This window comes from Anolis carolinensis, chromosome 3 (genome assembly GCF_035594765.1).
Source record: "Anolis carolinensis isolate JA03-04 chromosome 3, rAnoCar3.1.pri, whole genome shotgun sequence".
Classification (NCBI taxonomy): Eukaryota; Metazoa; Chordata; class Lepidosauria; order Squamata; family Dactyloidae; genus Anolis; species Anolis carolinensis.
Window position 1 is genome coordinate 172,029,480 of NC_085843.1, and position 18,900 is coordinate 172,048,379.

Genomic DNA, 18,900 nt, shown 5'->3' on the forward strand with positions numbered 1-18,900 from the left:
CAACAAACCAACAATGGTATAAATAGTCCCTACCAGCAATTAAGAATTGGGTGAAGTTGGTTAGACTGAGAGACAGTAACTTTCCCAAGGTTAATTAGGAACTTTAATAGATAGCTGGATATTTGATCAAAAGTACCAGTGTGGGGAAGTATTGAACTGGAGCACTCAGAGAATTCAAATCCCCTCCTAGAACATGGAAACATGGGTGACCTAGGGCAAGTCACATTTTCTCAGTGTCAGGGGAAGGCAGAGGCAAGCCCCCCTCTGAACAAATTTTTCCAAGAAACCCTCTGTGATAAGCACATCTTGGAGTTGCCAGAAATGAGATATAATTTGAAGACATACAACAACAAATATGAATCTGTCTCACTGGCCCCAAGCCTAACACCCACATATACATAGTCAACATGGCAATTAATCTACTCCCATTTCTGTAGTAGAGAACACTGAGGGAATGTTGTCACTTTGTTTTACACTTTGTTAAACTTTTGTATACATTTGACAGCTTTTGGGTTTATCTTGCCAAAAGCAGACCCATTGAAGTTAATGCGATTAAAAAACTATGATTACATTCTGTTGATGTTAGGTCTACTCTACCATGACCAAATCTGTATGCAACCTTTGATTCATACATTTCTTTTTCTGATTACTGTAACTCTTGTAATCTGTCAGTACTTTTCCTCTGTTCTGTCAACTGTTTTAAATTTTTAGCACACTTTCTTTATTGAATATTTAGTGCACTGGCTCTTAACCTTTTCTTTACCAGGGACCCCCTTTAAATATCTTTTGTTCTCATCAATCCACAAGACTTAATACAGAATTTAAAACTCTAAAATGTGTAAAATATTTAATAGTTGCTCATCAAGGATCTTCAGACTTGGAGATAAGAAAGAAATATGTAAAGGCACAAACACCTATTATACTGTATATTTGTTGGAATAGATAGATAGATAGATAGATAGATAGATCTGTGTATTGATTAATCCACTGACTATATCAATAATAAAAGACAAAAGACAAAAAAAATAGACAGACACTAATCCTAAAACTCCTCTAATAATTAACTAAAATCAATTAAAACACAATAAAAATCTGATTAAATAATAAGTTTGGTAAAATGGGATTAAATTACAAGATGAAAACAGTGGGAGTAGAGTGATGAGTGTAAAAGAATCAGCCAGAGAAGTTAGGTAAGTTCATCGCCATGACAAGGGACCCCATTTTGTGCAATAAAGAGGTCTTTCAGGTGGGCAATTTTTATAATGAATTCAGCTATGCAGCTAAGTGTAGATTCTCCCCAGAAAGACAGTTTGGCAATTGGATCCCAGTTGGTTTTCTAACCAAAAGCAATTGTAAATATTGGGATCTTACCTTGGCATATAGGCAACAATCTAACAAAATATGTATATTGCCCTCTATGGCTGGTGCACCATTGATGCATGCTCTTTTGTGGTAAGGTATTTTTTTGAAATCATGCTGTTCTTACCATAGAAGTAAGTAACTCAAATCTAGCTCTGGTAAATGTAGTTGTTCTTTGCCCCTGTGTGAGGTTCATCCTAAGGTACTTTTCTCTGCCAAATGTTTTGTTTTTGTAATGATTCCATGCAAAATGATGATCATGATAATTATGGTAACAATAATAATAATACCTGTGAAATCTGTCATGGCCACATGTCAGGAAAGGGCTGCCTGGTTCATCCTGTTCATAAGTTGTTAATGAAACATACGTTTTCTGTGTTAGGCAGGTTCCTTTTCTCCTGTTGCCTTTCTGTCTTTAATCTTTGGACTCTTTTGTAAATCATCTGGCTGCAATCCTCCTTACTTATGTGCCAGTAGTGTCACTAGGGTTGGTGTAACCCCAGGACAGGAAGTCACCATGCAGCTCCTATGACTTGTAGCTAGTAGCTACTAATGGAGGGAGAGATCTGAACTTGGTTGTCTCCTTCCATCCCTAGAGCAAGACTTTGGTGGGAGGAGGATCTCGATTGGGGTTCTCAGGATCCCCCAGCACTGAAAAGGTGGAAGGGAGGGGCATGGAATAGCATGCTGCTGCTGCTGCTGCTTGTAGGAGCTCATAGATTCAAAGGGAGGGACAAACAATAGTGAGAGATCATTCAAAGGAGAGGATGAGGACAACAGTATTAACAAAGACTACAGTCCTGGAAAAAAAAGAGAAAAGGAAAAACACTGGGAGAGATTATTGGTTCTCTTGTTAACTCTTCCCAGCTCCGCAACCACCACATGCCAAAGTTTTTCCTCACCTTTCACCTTTCCTCACCCTGGATACTAGGACGCAGAACAATGGCTTTAAACTACAGGAAAGGAGATTCCACCTGAACATTAAGAAGAACTTCCTGACAGAGCTGCTCGGCAGTGGAACTCTCTGTTCTGGAGTGTGGTGGAGGCTCCTTCTTTGGAGGCTTTTAAGCAGAGGCTGATGGCCATCTGTCAGGATACTTTAAAAGCAATTTTCCTGCATCTTGGCAGGGGGTGGACTGGATGGCCCATGAGGTCTCTTCCAACTCTATGATTCTATGATTCACCTCCTGAGTGGCATCCATCCTGCCTTGCGCTGATTTACTCCTTTCATCATTGCTATGTATCAAAGTTCTTCAGTCCTTATTTTTCAGTGCGTGTTAAAACATATGTCAGCCAGCTGACCCTGCTTAGTCCAATCTATCTGAAATTTCAGAAAAATATGTGTGTTCTATGTGTATGTGTTTTATAATGTTGTACACTTTACTGATATATACCACTTCAAAGGACTGTAATAACATTTAAATATTTGGAAATAAATAATAAACATACAGCGGTAGGCGACGCTGTATCCTAGTGTGCATGTTTTGCCTAAACCTGAGATTGAAGTGAATGGGGAAAAAGAGAGGAAAAAATAGCATCAGAGACAGAAGTCTATAACTCAGTGTTGACTGGTCTTCATGTGCAAAAGTTATTTTCTTTTTATTTCTTAAAATATTTATCCATGCAAGTAAATGGAGCATGATGTTTCTGAATATGGCTGTGTGATCAATTAAGCTTGAAAGGAGGACTAAGGAGTCATTTTAAGCATAATGCTGCAACCTGAGATTTGTGGGGACTTTCAACTGAGAAGAATAAAAACCAAAGCCACTTTTGCTATATGCTGTCAACAATGGAATATATGGCAGTATGTTTATAAGCCTTCCCATCCCCTCTGCACAGCCTTTCATCATGTGTTTCATGAACTTCACTGAAAGATTATTATTGCCTACTCTTTCAAATCCAATCTGCATAATGGAATGAAAGTGACAGGTAAAAGTGCAGAGTTGTGTTGGATTCACTCTTGCAGTTCAACCACAACAGAATGTTAAATACCTCAGAGCCTATTTGAGAAAAGTCCATATGTAACTTCTCACATTGATTGCACTATAATTTAAAGTCTGCAAAGTGTGATGATGACCGCCCTGGAATTCTGAGCTTTTCTCACCATTTGCTATATTAGTTGGGTTTAAGCATTAAAGCACAGTAACTTCAGGGGGGACTAGATTTTGTCCACACTTATTCAAACCATACCAGTTTGTAAACTCAACCTTTCAAAGTTGTCATAGTTACCTCATGGCAGTAGTTTAAACATAGATTGGAATCCTGTTCATTATTTACAGTGTCATATGACCACCTGGTGGCATGGTGTGTTAAAGCGCTGAGCTGCTGAACTTGCGGACCAAAAGGTCCCACGTTCAAATCCCGGGAGCGGAATGAGCGCCCGCTGTTAGCCCCAGCTCCTGCCAACCTAACAGTTCGAAAACATGCAAATGTGATTACATCAGTAGGTACCACACCGGTGGGAAGGTAACGGCGCTCCATGCAGTCATGCCGGCCACATGACCTTGGAGGTGTCTACGGACAACGCCGGCACTTCGGCTTAGAAATGGAGATGAGCACCAACCCCCAGAGTCGGACACGACTGGACTTAACGTCAGGGGAAAACCTTTACCTTTACCTATGACCACCTGTAATTCACATTTATTTATTTACAACATTTCTACCCCGCCTTTCTCACCCGAGGGGACTCAAGGCGGCTTACAGAAATTAGCAAAATTCAATGCTCAGAACAAAATTCAATAAACTCAAACAACACATATAGTTCAATTAACAGTACTTAATAAAAACATTATACAAAACCTACATGAATTTCAAATTATCAATTAACCCTCTTAATTTGTATTTGCCTTTCTTTAGAAGATCATATTTGTACCCCTTTCTAATAATTCCTTCTGGTAATGTTTTCACACCTGCCATTTCCAATTGAGAACTCCTACCAATTCATCAGCCTTGCCAGTAGTAAAAAAATACAGTCCAACAACATCCACAGGGTTACATGATTCATATCCCTGTTTTATGTTACTTTGTGCCTATGGATAGGTCCTTGTTCTTTTTATTGTTTGCAAAGCTCTTAGTTGTTTTTAGGGTTTTCATTTATGTTAAATATTAGTATTAGGCAAATTCCAATTAAGTAGGGGAAACCATGCTGGGAGAATAGAAGGGCACAAAATCCAGAATCTTTAAACTGGCCATAAATTACCACATATTTATCAACTATATCTGCTGCTTGGAAGAGTCAACAGAAACACGAATGAAGAGAAATTTGAGTACCAAGGGCAAACATCTGCTGATACCTGGGGCTCCTTGTTAAATAGGGCAGGTGATGGTATTGAAATATTTAATGTCTATATTTTAGAATTCCATTATTTGTTGGTAGCCTTGTTTTAATTCCAAACTAACAGGCAATTGTCCATGAGAGGTTGAAATGTCAGGATTTCAGAGTTCTGTGTTTACCTCTGATTTATTTTATTTTAATATTTTAAAATATATTTGCCCAAAGAAATAGCTTTTTTCTGGGAAACCAACCTTATTTGGCAGCCGTATTCTTAACATCAAATGTCGTTTTCCATTTCTTTTCTAGGTGCTTGAGGATGCAGAGGCTCAGCATCTGTTTCAATCCATTTTGCCTGATATGGTGAAACTTGCACTCTGCCTACCTAGCATCTGCACTCAGGTTGGTAGTAACATCTTCAATGTTTTCTCTATAGCAGATTAATTTGCTGAATGCCACAATGAATCTCTGAGGTCAAAATGCCAAAGCTGTTATGTGGTTCTAACCTTGTTGAACTCAAGCCTAGGGAATACTGAGGACAAGACACATCCGTAACAATATAAAAGGAGATTAAAAACTCTCCCATTCTGAAGCTTGCTTTGAAACATATATCAAAATCTTGCATCCACTGGCCAGATGTGCTATAAATCAGCTACAATGTGCGATGTGCGAAGTTTACAATGTGCGATGATTTACTTTGTTCAATTCTTTCTAATTAATGAAAAGAAGGTTTACTGGAGTTTTAAATCATTGGTGGTTTAAATCTAGTTATTTACTCTTCTCTTTGAGGTTATGACTTTCCTGAGTTCTTTAAAGATTCTTCATTTATTATATTAGTTTATTAATAAAATTCAAGATTGTGTTAACTACCCACAATTTTTCTTTTTCATGTATAGCAAGCAGTCCTATCATTTCTTTCAAGGCCAAAGGCAGGTCTATTATTGTTGTTGATACTACTACTACTAATATTAATAATAATAATTGCAATTTAGCATTAGTTTAAGGTCACAGTCAGGTCTATTATTATTATTATTATTATTATTATTATTATTATTTTATTTGATGATGATAATAGCAATCTATATAATTAGTTAAAGACCACAGGCAGGAGTAAAACTCATTTGTATTTTCCTCCATTTTTCTCTCAGAATTAAATTGAGTAGAAAATTGTATTTAAATGTAATTTAAGAAACCTTGAAGTCTTTTTGTTTTTTGAGAGGACAACAGGGGGAACTCAAACTCATTGCTTATTAGTGTTTAACAGATTATGGCTTAACACCAGAGCAGGATTAGTGGTCATAAGAGACAAGATCTCACTCTTCTGAAGATACATAGATCAGCTTCATGGTTACTATGTTTTAAAATCTTCTCATTAAACAATACTTTAGATAAAAGTTGTTTGAAGGAAATAATACCCATCAGAATTGTTGAGCTCTTCTTTTTAGTAGTCTTGTACATTTGTAGAGAATTGTTATCCTTTTCTGTTTGTTTCATTTGTAATGCCCCGTTTTCTTTTTCGAGAACCTCTCCTGAAAACGGGTGCCTTTCCGAATTAGACGCTTGGCTGCAGGCCCTGGTAGACACGGGCACTTTGGGCTTGCATGCCACCACACACACACACTCTTTCCAAGAAGAGAGCAGCGCTCGGCTGCAGATCCTGGCAGGCTTTGGACCTGCATGCCACACACACACACTTTCCAAGGAGAGAGAGTGTGTGGCATGCAGACTCAAAGCCCCTGCTCCTGCCAGGGCCTGCAGCCGAGTGCTGAAAATCAGGTGACCAAACGGTTACCATTCCCACTTTCCTTTCGTTTCATTGTAATTTTTGTACCGGAGAGGGGTTTACCATATCATGCCATCCGAATAAAACAAATGGTATGAAAACTTGGATTAAACAGCAGAAACAGGTACCGCACACATGACTACATTTTAGTGGCAAAAATAGTTGCAGTACCATGTAAATGATCTCAAATCTGATATACCATCAAGTGTAAAATGTAGATTTTAGATAATCTGTTCTGCATTAAGAGAAAGTACTTTCCAGCAGTGATTCTCTGGAATATAGTGGTTTACCGTGTCCCACCAGGTGAATTGTGCCTTCCCAGATAGACTGGCCCTGATAGACATCACTACCTGTCTTCACCCTGGCAAACATCTGTTCTTGAGAGAGCAAATGTCTTTAGTGGGAAGGACATTGTGTGCATTGCTATATTTGCAGAGTCACTGGAATATTTGCATGTGTTTCAAAATCCCAGTCATGCTTTGTTCTGAATAACATAGAAATGTCAGTTAATATAGCAAGAAACATGAAGGTGTTTTCATGCTAGGTGTTTGGATACCTGTGGAGATGAGGCTCTGGACTGACATAATAGAAGGACAGAGCTTTTTAATGTGACCTCATTTCTGCTTATTCAGTGAATACTTTAAATTTTTATAAATGCATGCATAAAAAGAACTTTAGTGTCATAGTAGTTCATGTTATTTCCTTTATGTTGCTCTTTTGTTTTGAGGATTTTAAAATACGTTAACAGACCATTTGGTCTAATCAGTTTGATTGTTATTACAGTAGAGTCTCACTTATCCAACACTCGCTTATCCAACATTCTGGATTATCCAACGCATTTTTGTAGTCAATGTTTTCAATATATCATGATATTTTGGTGCCAAATTCATAAATACAGTAATTACTACATAGCATTACTGCGTATTGAACTACTTTTTCTGCCAAATTTGTTGTCTAATATGATGTTTTGGTGCTTCGTTTGTAAAATCATAACCTAATTTGATGTTTAATAGGCTTTTCCTTAATGCCTCCTTATTATCCAACATATTCGCTTATCCAACATTCTGCCGGCCCGTTTATGTTGGATAAGTGAGACTCTACTGTATTTGCATCAAAGATTACTGAAATTTATAAAAGTTCAAATTTGTCTTGTGCAATAATTTTGATCTCTGTAAAATGAAAGGTTGTGAACTCCCATAGATATACACTTATCTTCCAAACATCTTGCTCATAGATCAGCTGCTTCTTAGATTTTTTTGTTAGACCTTTAAATAATTGTTTTGGAGCAACTCAGAGATATAAAGCATTTCTGTGAAAAAGATTCATCTGTATGCCTCTTTTGAAATAATTCCATTTTTTGTATTTTCACTTTTTATTCAAGTTTTAATTGAAAGAACAGATTTCTCATAAGTTAGAAAAACTCATATTTTAACAACTGTATATATACGTCTAAAAATAGTTCACAAAAACTGGACTAAAAAACCTAGGTCAGTGGATTACCTGTCTACTATGCTACTGCTTCTGGTGTTGGTGGTTTGGCCCTTTCCCATCATGAAATATTAGTTGTTCCTCAGTCTTTCAGGAACTGAAGATGAGGTAGGATATGAAGTGTTTCTTCTGGTCCCATTGAATGAATGTCTAGGGAAAGTGGTTCCTCCTCCTTGCAAACTGTATTCGACTTATACATAAAATCAACATATATAAAAACATATGGGGTAAGAATAGAAAAAAGAGATTTAGCAATACAAAATCTTCAAGGATTTTCCCAGCAGTTGTAAAATTCTAATATTTAAAATTTACCTTTGTTTTTGAATGTTAATAGTCTATTTCATGTAGCTATAGGAGGTAAGACTATTCAATATTTTGTGTTATGCATTTTCAGGGTTTCCTTTCTAACAAGGGCTGTTGGTTAGTTCTTGGTCTTATAAATTAGGTTATAAAACAACAGTACAGTAATAGTGGTGTTGAAATGGGAGTTTTGCTAGGCTTTTTTGAACTTTTCTTTTTTCTTGCATTTCTGGAGGAAGGTATACTTCAGTTCCTCTTTCATAGTTGCGTAGTTTTGTGTATCATTATGCTGTCTTGTTTTGCAGCTGTTAAGATGTGATTGCTGTGATTGCCTATTTTCTCTAAACTGTGTGACACTGAGACTGCAAAATACAGCTGTTGCAATCTCTTTATTTTATTTTTCTTTCACTGCTGCTCATATTCCATCTGTTCCTCCTATGGACTCTTCATTTTGTTCAGACTATTGATGCTTTGTTTGCCTTTCTTGTTGTTATTGATTAAAAATCTTCAGTTTGTCAAACAAAGCCCTTCCCAATCATACTGAATAAATAGCCCTTGAGTGTAATGATGCTGCTGATTTAGGAACTTAAATTACTTCTGCTCTAAATTAGTAAATGTAATTTTGTTCTCCTATATTCTTGGTGATGGGCGGTGTGTTAGTTTTTTAAATTGCTAACCTGATTATGTGCATTTTCTGCCCTTTTGTTAGCCAATACCTCTACTGAAACAAAAAATGAACCACTCCATCACAATGTCACAAGAACAGACTGCTAGTTTGCTAGCAAATGCCTTCTTCTGCACTTTCCCCCGGCGAAATGCCAAGATGAAATCAGAATATTCAAGCTATCCAGATATTAACTTCAACAGGTATGGTGCCAGTTTTAACAGATCCCATTTTCTGGACTGTTTTAATCTAGAGAATAAAACCTTTTGTCCGTAATCTGTAACTGATTTACTTGAGAGGTACCCCAAATTATCTGATTACAGGAAGGAAATGATGCCGTAACTTTAAAATTAAATAGTAAAATTTGCTACATTGGGAAAGTTAAGACCTGCTTATTATTTAAGGCCTTTATGGGATATAAAATAAATAAAGCCATATATTATGGGCAAAGATACATCTATTTGTTGTTGTTATTATTATTACTCTTTGCTTTCTTGCTTCCATTTACTCATCAGCCAGCTTTTTCAGTGTTCCTTTCCTTGAAACATCACTTATTTCAACTTTCTCCTCCTGGATCAGACCAAGGGATTAATCTATGCCACGATATTGTTTGTAGCAAATGCTTCTTTCTAAACCAAGAGTAGTGCTTGAGTGGAGTAGGTGTTTGCCTGCCAGCAGTTGTTATTCAAGGGAATTAATGTTAACATCCATCCAAAAGTAACCATGCTTGAGTTCTATTCAATTCTGTGGAAGGATAGAGTATGAGCCCAGACCTCTTCCTCTCATTATTCTTCAATCAGATTGACAATGCTTCAGAATCATAACTTGCCACAATAAGACATGGTTGAATGTGTCACATCATATAACATTTGACCTCAATATTGTTTCTTTTCTTAAATGGGAAAGACAGCTTTGAATCAATCTCCAATTGTTAAACTAAATAAGTTACCGTATTTTTCGCTTTATAGGACGCACCTGATGATAAGACGCAGATCGCCAGGAAGGGAGAATGGGGCGATCTGTGCCGTCCGCGCGTGCGATCTTCGTCCAGGAAGGGAGAATGGGGCGATCTGTGCCGTTCGCACGCGCGGACGGCACAGATCGCCCCATTCTCCCTTCCTGGCGATCTGCGTCCAGGAAGGGAGAATGGGGCGATCTGTGCCGTGCGCACGCGCAGACGGCACAGATCACCCCATTCTCCCTTCCTGGACGCAGATTGCGTTTATAAGACGCACTGACTTTTCCCCTCTATTTGGGGGGGGGGGTGCGTCTTATAAAGCGAAAAATACGGTAATTGAATAAAAGTTCTGTCACTTCTACAACTAGCCAACCCAAACCGCCTTTTATACTGCCATATAAAATCCAGACTACCTGCTTTGAACTGGATTATATGGCAGTATATAAGTTGCCTAAGCTTCCTGAAATGCCTCTTCATAGGATCAAGAGCCTTGCTGTCTTGCTCCTATATCAGTAGTGGAGTGCTAATAACCAGCAAGAATCCGCCAACAATCATAGCACTAACAGTACTAGCTGAATGTTCCTGATTGCAAAGGTCTCCCCCAAAGACAGTGAAAGTGTAAACTTTGCCGAAAGACATCAGGGGCTCCAATCAGGCCCTAGTGATGGCAAACAGCCACTTAGAAATAATTTAGATAAAATAGCATGAGCACCTTTTGCACTTGTGTCTTCTTTACATTGTCATCACCATCATATAAATTCTGAAACTTGTCGGCAAATTAAATCTAGCACTTTTCTCTCTTACAGATATTCTCAAAATAACCCTGAGATATCATGTTAGAGCTGTCAATTTTAGGTAATAAAATAAAATGGCACATTGAATATGTGTATATTAAATAAAGAAAAAAATGTGTTTGCTAACTTGAGATCTGACAGGACCAGGTTGGCAACACCATGTATTTTATTTCACTTAAACCACCTCAAGTACTTAACAGCCTTGTGTACTGAGAACAACAACAAGTAATTTTTTATCCCTCCTCATCCCCATCCTGGCTGATAGCACCGCTGGTAAATTTTTAGTATTGAAGTTAGAATGGCAGCCTTAAGCTTCCGTACCAGGTGAGGCAGGGAAGTGCTGTCTATATCCTTGTTAGAAAGATTTAATTTCACTTCCTGTTCCTGAGACAACATGAAGTGAGAGGAAATCCACCCTTGGGAAGGGAAATTCCTTCTTGTTTCATCCAAAAATTGGCTGTTTTGTTTTGTGCCATCCGAATGGATGGTACAAAACGAATACCTGAATGAAACAAATGGAACAAATACTGCACACACCTCTAGTGTTAACCCTGCCCTATATTATCCAAAACTTCAAAATATATTTTGGATGGAGTTACACAATAAAAAATGTACCTGCTCTGACTAACATGCAAATTCAACGGAAGAACAAGCATACAGAACCTACTGGTATCTTGTTCATAACCCTGGGACTTCCTATAAAACCCATACAGCTGAAACAAAGAAAGGAGTTCTCTGGTGCTAGTGAGCAGGACGCTGAACTATGATATATCCAGTTCCCTTCCACCAGCAAGCCTTGGCATAACAGGCACTTATACTGACAGACCCTGTAGGTGTCTGCCACTGCTCATCATACCAAAGATCACTGGCAGAAATGGTCTGGGTACATCATTATCACCCCACTTGCAAGCACTGCAAAACTCCTTCTGTTGCTGGTTTTTAGTGAGTTAGATCAGGAAATGGATCATGAGCAATGTCATAATAGCTAATTGTTCCGTGCAGAATTTTGGTCCCTTTTCCTTTCATGGAATACAATTCTGAATAGGATTTTGTATGCTGTGATGTTCCTTAAACTAGATGGCAGTGGTCTTTTTAAGTTAGTGGTAGCAAATAACAGCAACTTTAATTGTAATCTCTCTTATCATCTTAGGCTGAATCTACCCTGTCATATAATCCAGATTATCAAATCAGATAATCTGAATTTTATATGGCAATTCAGATCCAGCCTTAGTATCAAATGGAAATGTTTTCAAACCTTTCTTTGGAACACTGAAGGTAAGGAACATGTATACTAGTTAAAATATATGTGTCTTCATGGCATGGTCTTAAGAAAGGAAATGATTATGGTGTATATTGTGTTTATACAGGAGAGTGGAAATCTGATTCTGTTGTAATGCAATTCTCTCTTACCATAAACATCAATTTAGTACCATAAATGAGTATTCTCTGTGGAGTTCATTTTTTCATCTCTTTAAACAAATCTGATTAGAGGATAGGTCTCCATATCATATTTATGAAAACCGACTGTGGTTGCCTCCTACACATAAATCAATTCACATCTGAATATTTTTAGAAGCCGGTATGATGCAGCTGGTTTTAAGACTTACCTTGTGTGTCCATGTATTATTTGAGTTTCTCATATCATGGAAATATAGATGATAGTATCCTGCAATTCCTTAAACACATTCATTGTGGTATAATTTATAGCCTATTTCAGCACCAGAACAATAGACTGTTAAACTAGAAAAGCTCATACTACAGTATTTTTTTCTTAAAGTGCCACAGAATTATTATTTTTTGCTGAATAAGGGAAATTTGGGGTCTTATTCTTACGATGTTTAAGTAGATGTTGTAGAACAGATGTAAAGCAAAGGGGGCACACAGCTGTGGTGCAGTTAGGGACCAAGTTTCTGCTTTTGAGGGCTGCACAGACTACTAGAAGAAGATGAGGAGAAATCTGGAAATGGCCAAAAGAAAGCATTTGGTTTTGAAATACAAGTGTTATTTGCTGCAGGAAGTGAGAACACTACATCCTATTTATAAGTTGAATTAGTGCTCTTAGATGCTTCCAGGATGCTTTCATTCCCCCCCCCCTTTTTTTTTTTTTGCCAGAAAAAAATGGTAGCCCAAGAGTTAAGAGAGGTCCAAGGCTGCCTTGATGGACTTCATCATCAAGGGGGAGCACACCTGCAATGAGCAGGGAAGGTGCATTTTCACCCAATATTTAGTGACAGATTTAGGCCCTAGAGAACATGAAATATATCCTAAGGATAATTAGATCTTCCCCTAATAAAGGTTACTGGAGTACAGCACAATGTGGTGTAGGTGCTTCTCTAAAATAATTTTGAATATACAGTAGAGTCTCACTTATCCAAGCTAAACGGGCCGGCAGAAGCTTGGATAAGCGAATATCTTGGATAATAAGGAGGGATTAAGGAAAAGCCTATTAAACATCCAATTAGGTTATGGTTTTACAAATTAAGCACCAAAACATCATGTTATACAACAAATTTGACAGAAAAAGCAGTTCAATACACAGTAATGTTATGTTGTGATTATTTTATTTACGAATTTAGCACCAAAATATCACAATATATTGAAAACATTGACTACAAAAATGGCTTGGATAATCCAGAGGCTTGGATAAGTGAAGCTTGGATAAGTGAGACTCTACTGTATCTAGGTGCTTAGCAAAGATGTACTAACTGCTCTTTTAGGTAGCAGAGCTATATTCTAAAACCTTTCCCAAATATACTTTCTGTCTTCTTAGTCCTTGCTTGTTCCACATCCAAGTTGGGCTTTGATATGGTTTAGCCCATAAGAGAGGGAACTCAAGTGGAATCAAGGGGTATAGGTAGGCTAATGGAGTTTCATTGAAGGGCAATATATTCATATTTTTAACATAGCGCATGCATACACACATAGATCTGTGGATGCTTTATTTCAACGTGATTTGTTTCAAAGTGTTTGACTCTGGGGATTATATCATGTCATACCTTTGCTCATACTATCCCTTAGTGCTAGCATCAGCTTGTAAACTCAATATCGGATTTCACCATACCTCCATAATTCGTGTGAAATACTAACTTTATATTCCACCTCATTTCATCTTTTGCTGTCTGTCTGCATACCATAGACTTCCTTGTGGAGAGTCTTTATGGCTTTACTCTTCTGATACATGATTTCTCTGTGATATCAAGGAAGAACTTACGAGCCATTTTTTGCTCCTCTGTGATTTTATTACATGAGGTTGCAGGCTTCAATATAATTTTATGCATCAGTTTATGTAATGATAAATTTCTGCTTTTGGTGATGGCTTGGTATTTGAAGTTGATTAGAATTTTTAAAAACAATTTGTCAACCAAATTTTTTATCCCATTTATTAATAACAACAACAACAATTACCCTATATCACAGCATAATAGTCACACTCCCCCCCCCCCCCCACCGCCCATGCTTTGAGGGAAAAGGGGAATGTGGCTATTAGGTGGTGGTGGCTACTATACTTACTTCATTTCACTTTTCAAACTGCATAATAGCCATTTGAGGGCACAGCTGTGAAGGTGGGTGGACAGGCAAGTTCATTCAATTGCTAGCTCTCCCTTCTGAGGTACAGATGCTCCTGTAGCTTGGAAGGGAAAGGCTGACAAGTAGGCTCTGTAGCTCAGAAGGGAGAGGCTGGCAAGCAGACAAACTCGCCTATGCACCAGCCTCTCCTTTCCTAGCTACAAGAGCCTCTGTAGCTGCAGAAAGACACGTGAGCGGATGAGACATGTGGGCAGGCAGGTGGAGCTGCCAGGTGGGTGAACTCACTCCCCCATCCACCTACCTCCTTTCCTTGGCGCTCCAGGGCTTGACTTGGCTCCGAGCTGTGTTAAGCCCCGCACCACCTAAAGAAGAGCCATACACGTGATTCACTTGTCCGGATGAGTGAACCATAGGTGAGACTATTACCCAGGGAAAGGCAAAATACCAATTTTGCCTCCCTAAAAGGGGGATGTGACTATTATACAGTAGCAACTATTATGTGATGAAATATGGTATATATAGTGCCATCCATGGCCTGCCAAAGGTGTACAGTCTACATATACTCTCACACACGCTATACACATACATACGGTTAACACACATACATATGCACAGACATAAGAAAAGAAACAATAAAAATTGACTCCCGTATTGGGGAAAAAACTGAGTGTAAATAAATATAAGTGTAACATAAAGGCATGCAGTATCATGTAAATGTAAAATAAATTATCATGGGTCTAAATATCAAATGTGTAACTGGGATGGGTCTCATGTGCTTAGCACCAAAATTGCTTTTTAAAAATATTTTAAAATTCATGGGGCAGAATGTTTGAGGTGTTAATATCAACTAAAAAAACACACACACATGAGAAATGCTGTTTTTTTATGGTAATACAGTGCTCGCCCACCCAATGGCTTGCATCCACGGTGCCATCGGTGTTTTGAAGGAGCTAATGCACAAGTTTGGGGAAGAGAGTAGATTTGCTTTGACAAGTGCATGAAGAATTCAGCCGTAAATAAAACAATACAGCTTTTTATTGTGTAGAAGTGATGTTACACTTGACATTTTGTTGGCTGGTATAAATATAAAAAGATATTGCCTGTGAGGTTAAACGGTTGAGGTGTGTTCCTTAAACTTTCCTCTGTGGGAATCCCAAACCTCTAAGCTACTTTCCATGCAAATAGAGAAATTGAAGCTCATTTACCTAATTAACTTGAAAAGACTTGCAGCCATAAATGAGGGTTTGTTTTCCACAGCACCTTATGTATGACGTTGTTTGGAACAGATTTGAGCTTTTTTTATCAGAAGGCATAAAATCTAATTGGGCAGTGGAAAATTCTCATGTCTCTTAAATTTGTAAAAATAGTAGTCTGAAAACATCAATTTTATGCTCAATCAACTGCCTAATTCACTGCTGGATGTGAAAGGCAATGCTTAAACATTAGAAAAAAGACAAACTACCAGTACTATGTAGTTGAAAAATCAACGCTCTGCTACCAGTATGAGTGATGTAATCAGCCCTATATTTCAGCAGCAAAACAAAAACCTTGTTTGAGGAAAAAATGCCAAAGGGGGGGGGGGGTGATTTTTGAAAATATTTTCCACCTTTTCTTATTTGGGAGTTATTCTTCCTTGGTACAAATTTCCCGTAATGCAGACCAGTCAACTTAATTGTTGGAAAGAAACATGGATAAAATACCTGTTTAATCCCTATTATACCTGTTACCATAAATAGCATTTTGAAGAGAAATATGGAATTGCAAGTAATGTATCAATTACTATAATAGAAATCTGGGTTTGCCTGAGCTTTGTCTTTACTGTCACTGCTTATATAATTAGATGTACATTTGAAAAGACATATTTTTCTGCTGGCTTCTTGCATTAGCCAATCGATTATTTGAATTCTAATCAGGGAATTGCTTTGGATTGGTCTCAGGAATATGTTTGAACATTTATACTCTTGTCATTCAAAAAAATCAATTAATTTTTAATTGGTCGCCCTCTGACTGTCAGCCTGATTCATTCATTTTGAGTTTTATGCAAACATATGGAAGCAGGATTCTACACTTCTAACAGTGTCTAGTGTTAATCTATTATGCGTATTAGTATCAGTTGTCCCGAACCACACTGTACAACTTCTATATGTTAGATTTTACTTTTGCAAATAACTCAACGTGTTTGGGTCTTTACTGTGTAATACGTTGTCGGAAACATTATCCATAGCTAAAACAGTAACAGTTAAAATACCATGTATCTTTTAACTGTAAAGATTTCATTACTATTTGCTCTTTGCAATTCCCAGTAGAGAGAACATTTTGACTCTTGTAGGGTTCATCAAATGGGTGATGATTGTCATGTCAATCTTGGCTTGCATGACATACTTGTAATTTCCCTGCTTTTGACTACATTGTACCAGAAGGAGCCTCACAGTTGGATAATTATTTTTCTGGAAAACATGGTTTTCTGTGATTGTTTTGCTAATCCTATTGCCATGTCTCTCAACACACTCTTTGTAAAATTTTATAGTCTGCATGTGCCTGGGTCATTTGTGTGTGTGGTTTCTTTGTGTCAGCCATAGTCTGTTGTTGTCAGTTGGGCAGCTTTTTAGTCACCTGCTGTGCCTCCTGGTGCTTAACTATATGGACACATATTCTTCTTTCCTATAGATTACCACACACTAATAGCAATTTTGACCAGCAAATTGCTTCATCAGCTCTGGTGTGACTGGGAGCCTGGAAAATTAACTTTTCACCTGATTTTTACAGCACTAGTTGTAATCTTTGACATAGTCCTCCACTTATTTTTAGTATGGCATGTGTAAAAATTAAATGTTTCTGACATATTTTGAATGTATTACTTGTGTTCCTAATGCAGGTAATAATCTTTAGGTTCTGCTGCAAACTAGCAATAATTTTGTGCTGATATTTCATTTTTTTCAGCATTATGCTCTGAATTTTCTTTATACATTGAACCAGGGGGAGAATTATACAAACTTCTAGCTTCTATTGATTTTCAGCTTTCATCATCCCTTACCAGATGAACTACCAATGAGGAATGATAGGAATTGCAATCCACCAATATCTGGAGGGGTGCACTATTCCCACCCTTCAAAGAAATGGAAATCAACTTACAAGGATGATAAAGTGAAAATAAATATTCACTTTAAAACAAAACCATTGCAATTGTAATTAAATTTTCTAAAATCGATTTCTTGCATTGCCATCAAGAGCAATTTAGTATAAAAATGGTAAGGAGACAGAACTTTAACGCATGTTAAGATCTCCGTGGAACAAAAGATTTTAGGGTCAAAATAATCCTAGTGAGACTTGTTTTCCTAAATCGTCTATACTGTTATTTTCAGTGTCATTTAAGCTATGAAATGTTGCTTTTCTATTTTTAGTTGCTGATTTAATTGAATAAGTTATTCTAAGTAAAATCTTTTACCCTTTAATTCTTTTTCACTGCACGATTTTAACAAAAGTATTTTCAAGTAAAACTGAATACACTTCCAGGTGGAATTAACTCGATGTTGTTACATCATTTTGTATTCCCAGTTAATATTTCAGTCCTTTAGAAAAGGAATGCTTTCATAAATGGTATTGTGTCCCTTAAGGTCTTTTACCATTTCTGGCTTCTTTCAGTGAAATATGCTCCTAGAGGCATGCTGCCTCTGAAGCCTCCATAGTTTTTCCCTTCAGGCAAATTGCTTTATATGAAACCCATAAAAATGATTTTGTTTTCTATAAAATCAAATTAAGTGGCATAAATGCAGGTTTCTGGAAAGTGGATGGGACAGAAAAAGAAAGATTTTATATAAAAGTACATGCTCTCTCACCAACTAAAAATAGACAGTGTCTATTATGTTGGCTCTTATAAAAGAATTCCTTTTAAACAACAGTATGAAATTTTAGAGTATTTTTTTCTAAAGCTTTATAAAGCACTGAAATAAAGGAACTTATTTTCTCATTCATCGAAATGTCTGCACAGTCTATTTTATCTCTATAGCATAATCACTGGAGTGTAAATCAATAAAAGGAGGAGATGTAGATAATGCCATAGCTATTCAAGAATTAGACTCTAAATTCTTGAGCACTAAAACCAGTGAAGATGTCACTATTTCTGGCTAATCAGACATATATTTGCTGATACAGATGTGCTGCTCTCATGACCAGTATGATTTCTGGAGAAATCACGTGAGACGACAATTCATTCTGTTGAATGAACAGAAAAAGTACACCTTTTTCCTGATTGCGGAAAGCAAGAGATCTGAATTGTAATTTAATCCAAGAAAGTAGCACACCAATGAAAACCTTTAACACTCTGTGAAGGTCTATCTCCTCCCTGAGGAATACTCCCACTTTTCTAGTATATTTATGACCAGCATGCTAAAATCTTGTTCATAAAGATATGAGTGACTTCTTCCTTCTGGAAATCATCCAAAAAGATCAGTTCCTTTATGCTTTAGTACTAATAATGGAGAATCTGCAATTCCCATCAATTTGTGCTTTCTTAACTTTCCCATTTGAGCTGTTGCTACCCTTAATTATATTATCTTGTGCCACTTTTCTTGCATCCTGTAGTTAATGATTTCCACATAATCCTTTCACTCTTTTCTTTTCTTAGGTTGTTTGAAGGACGTTCGCCTAGGAAGCCTGAGAAACTGAAAACCCTTTTCTGCTACTTCAGAAAAGTCACAGAAAAAAGTAAAAGCATCTTGTTTATCTATGACTTCCTTTGTAAAATTCTGTTATCCG

General features: G+C 37.2%; 1 protein-coding gene across 1 annotated transcript in view; it reads left to right on the forward strand.

Annotated features, from left to right (window-relative positions):
* Positions 1-18,900, forward strand: part of parg (poly(ADP-ribose) glycohydrolase) — a 94,798-nt gene that overhangs the window by 42,024 nt on the left and 33,874 nt on the right. Inside the window, exons 8-10 of the mRNA XM_008114456.3 lie at positions 4,940-5,032; positions 8,911-9,068; positions 18,770-18,849. Of these exons, the coding sequence (XP_008112663.2) occupies positions 4,940-5,032; positions 8,911-9,068; positions 18,770-18,849 (331 nt within the window). The remainder of the gene's footprint in view (positions 1-4,939; positions 5,033-8,910; positions 9,069-18,769; positions 18,850-18,900) is intronic.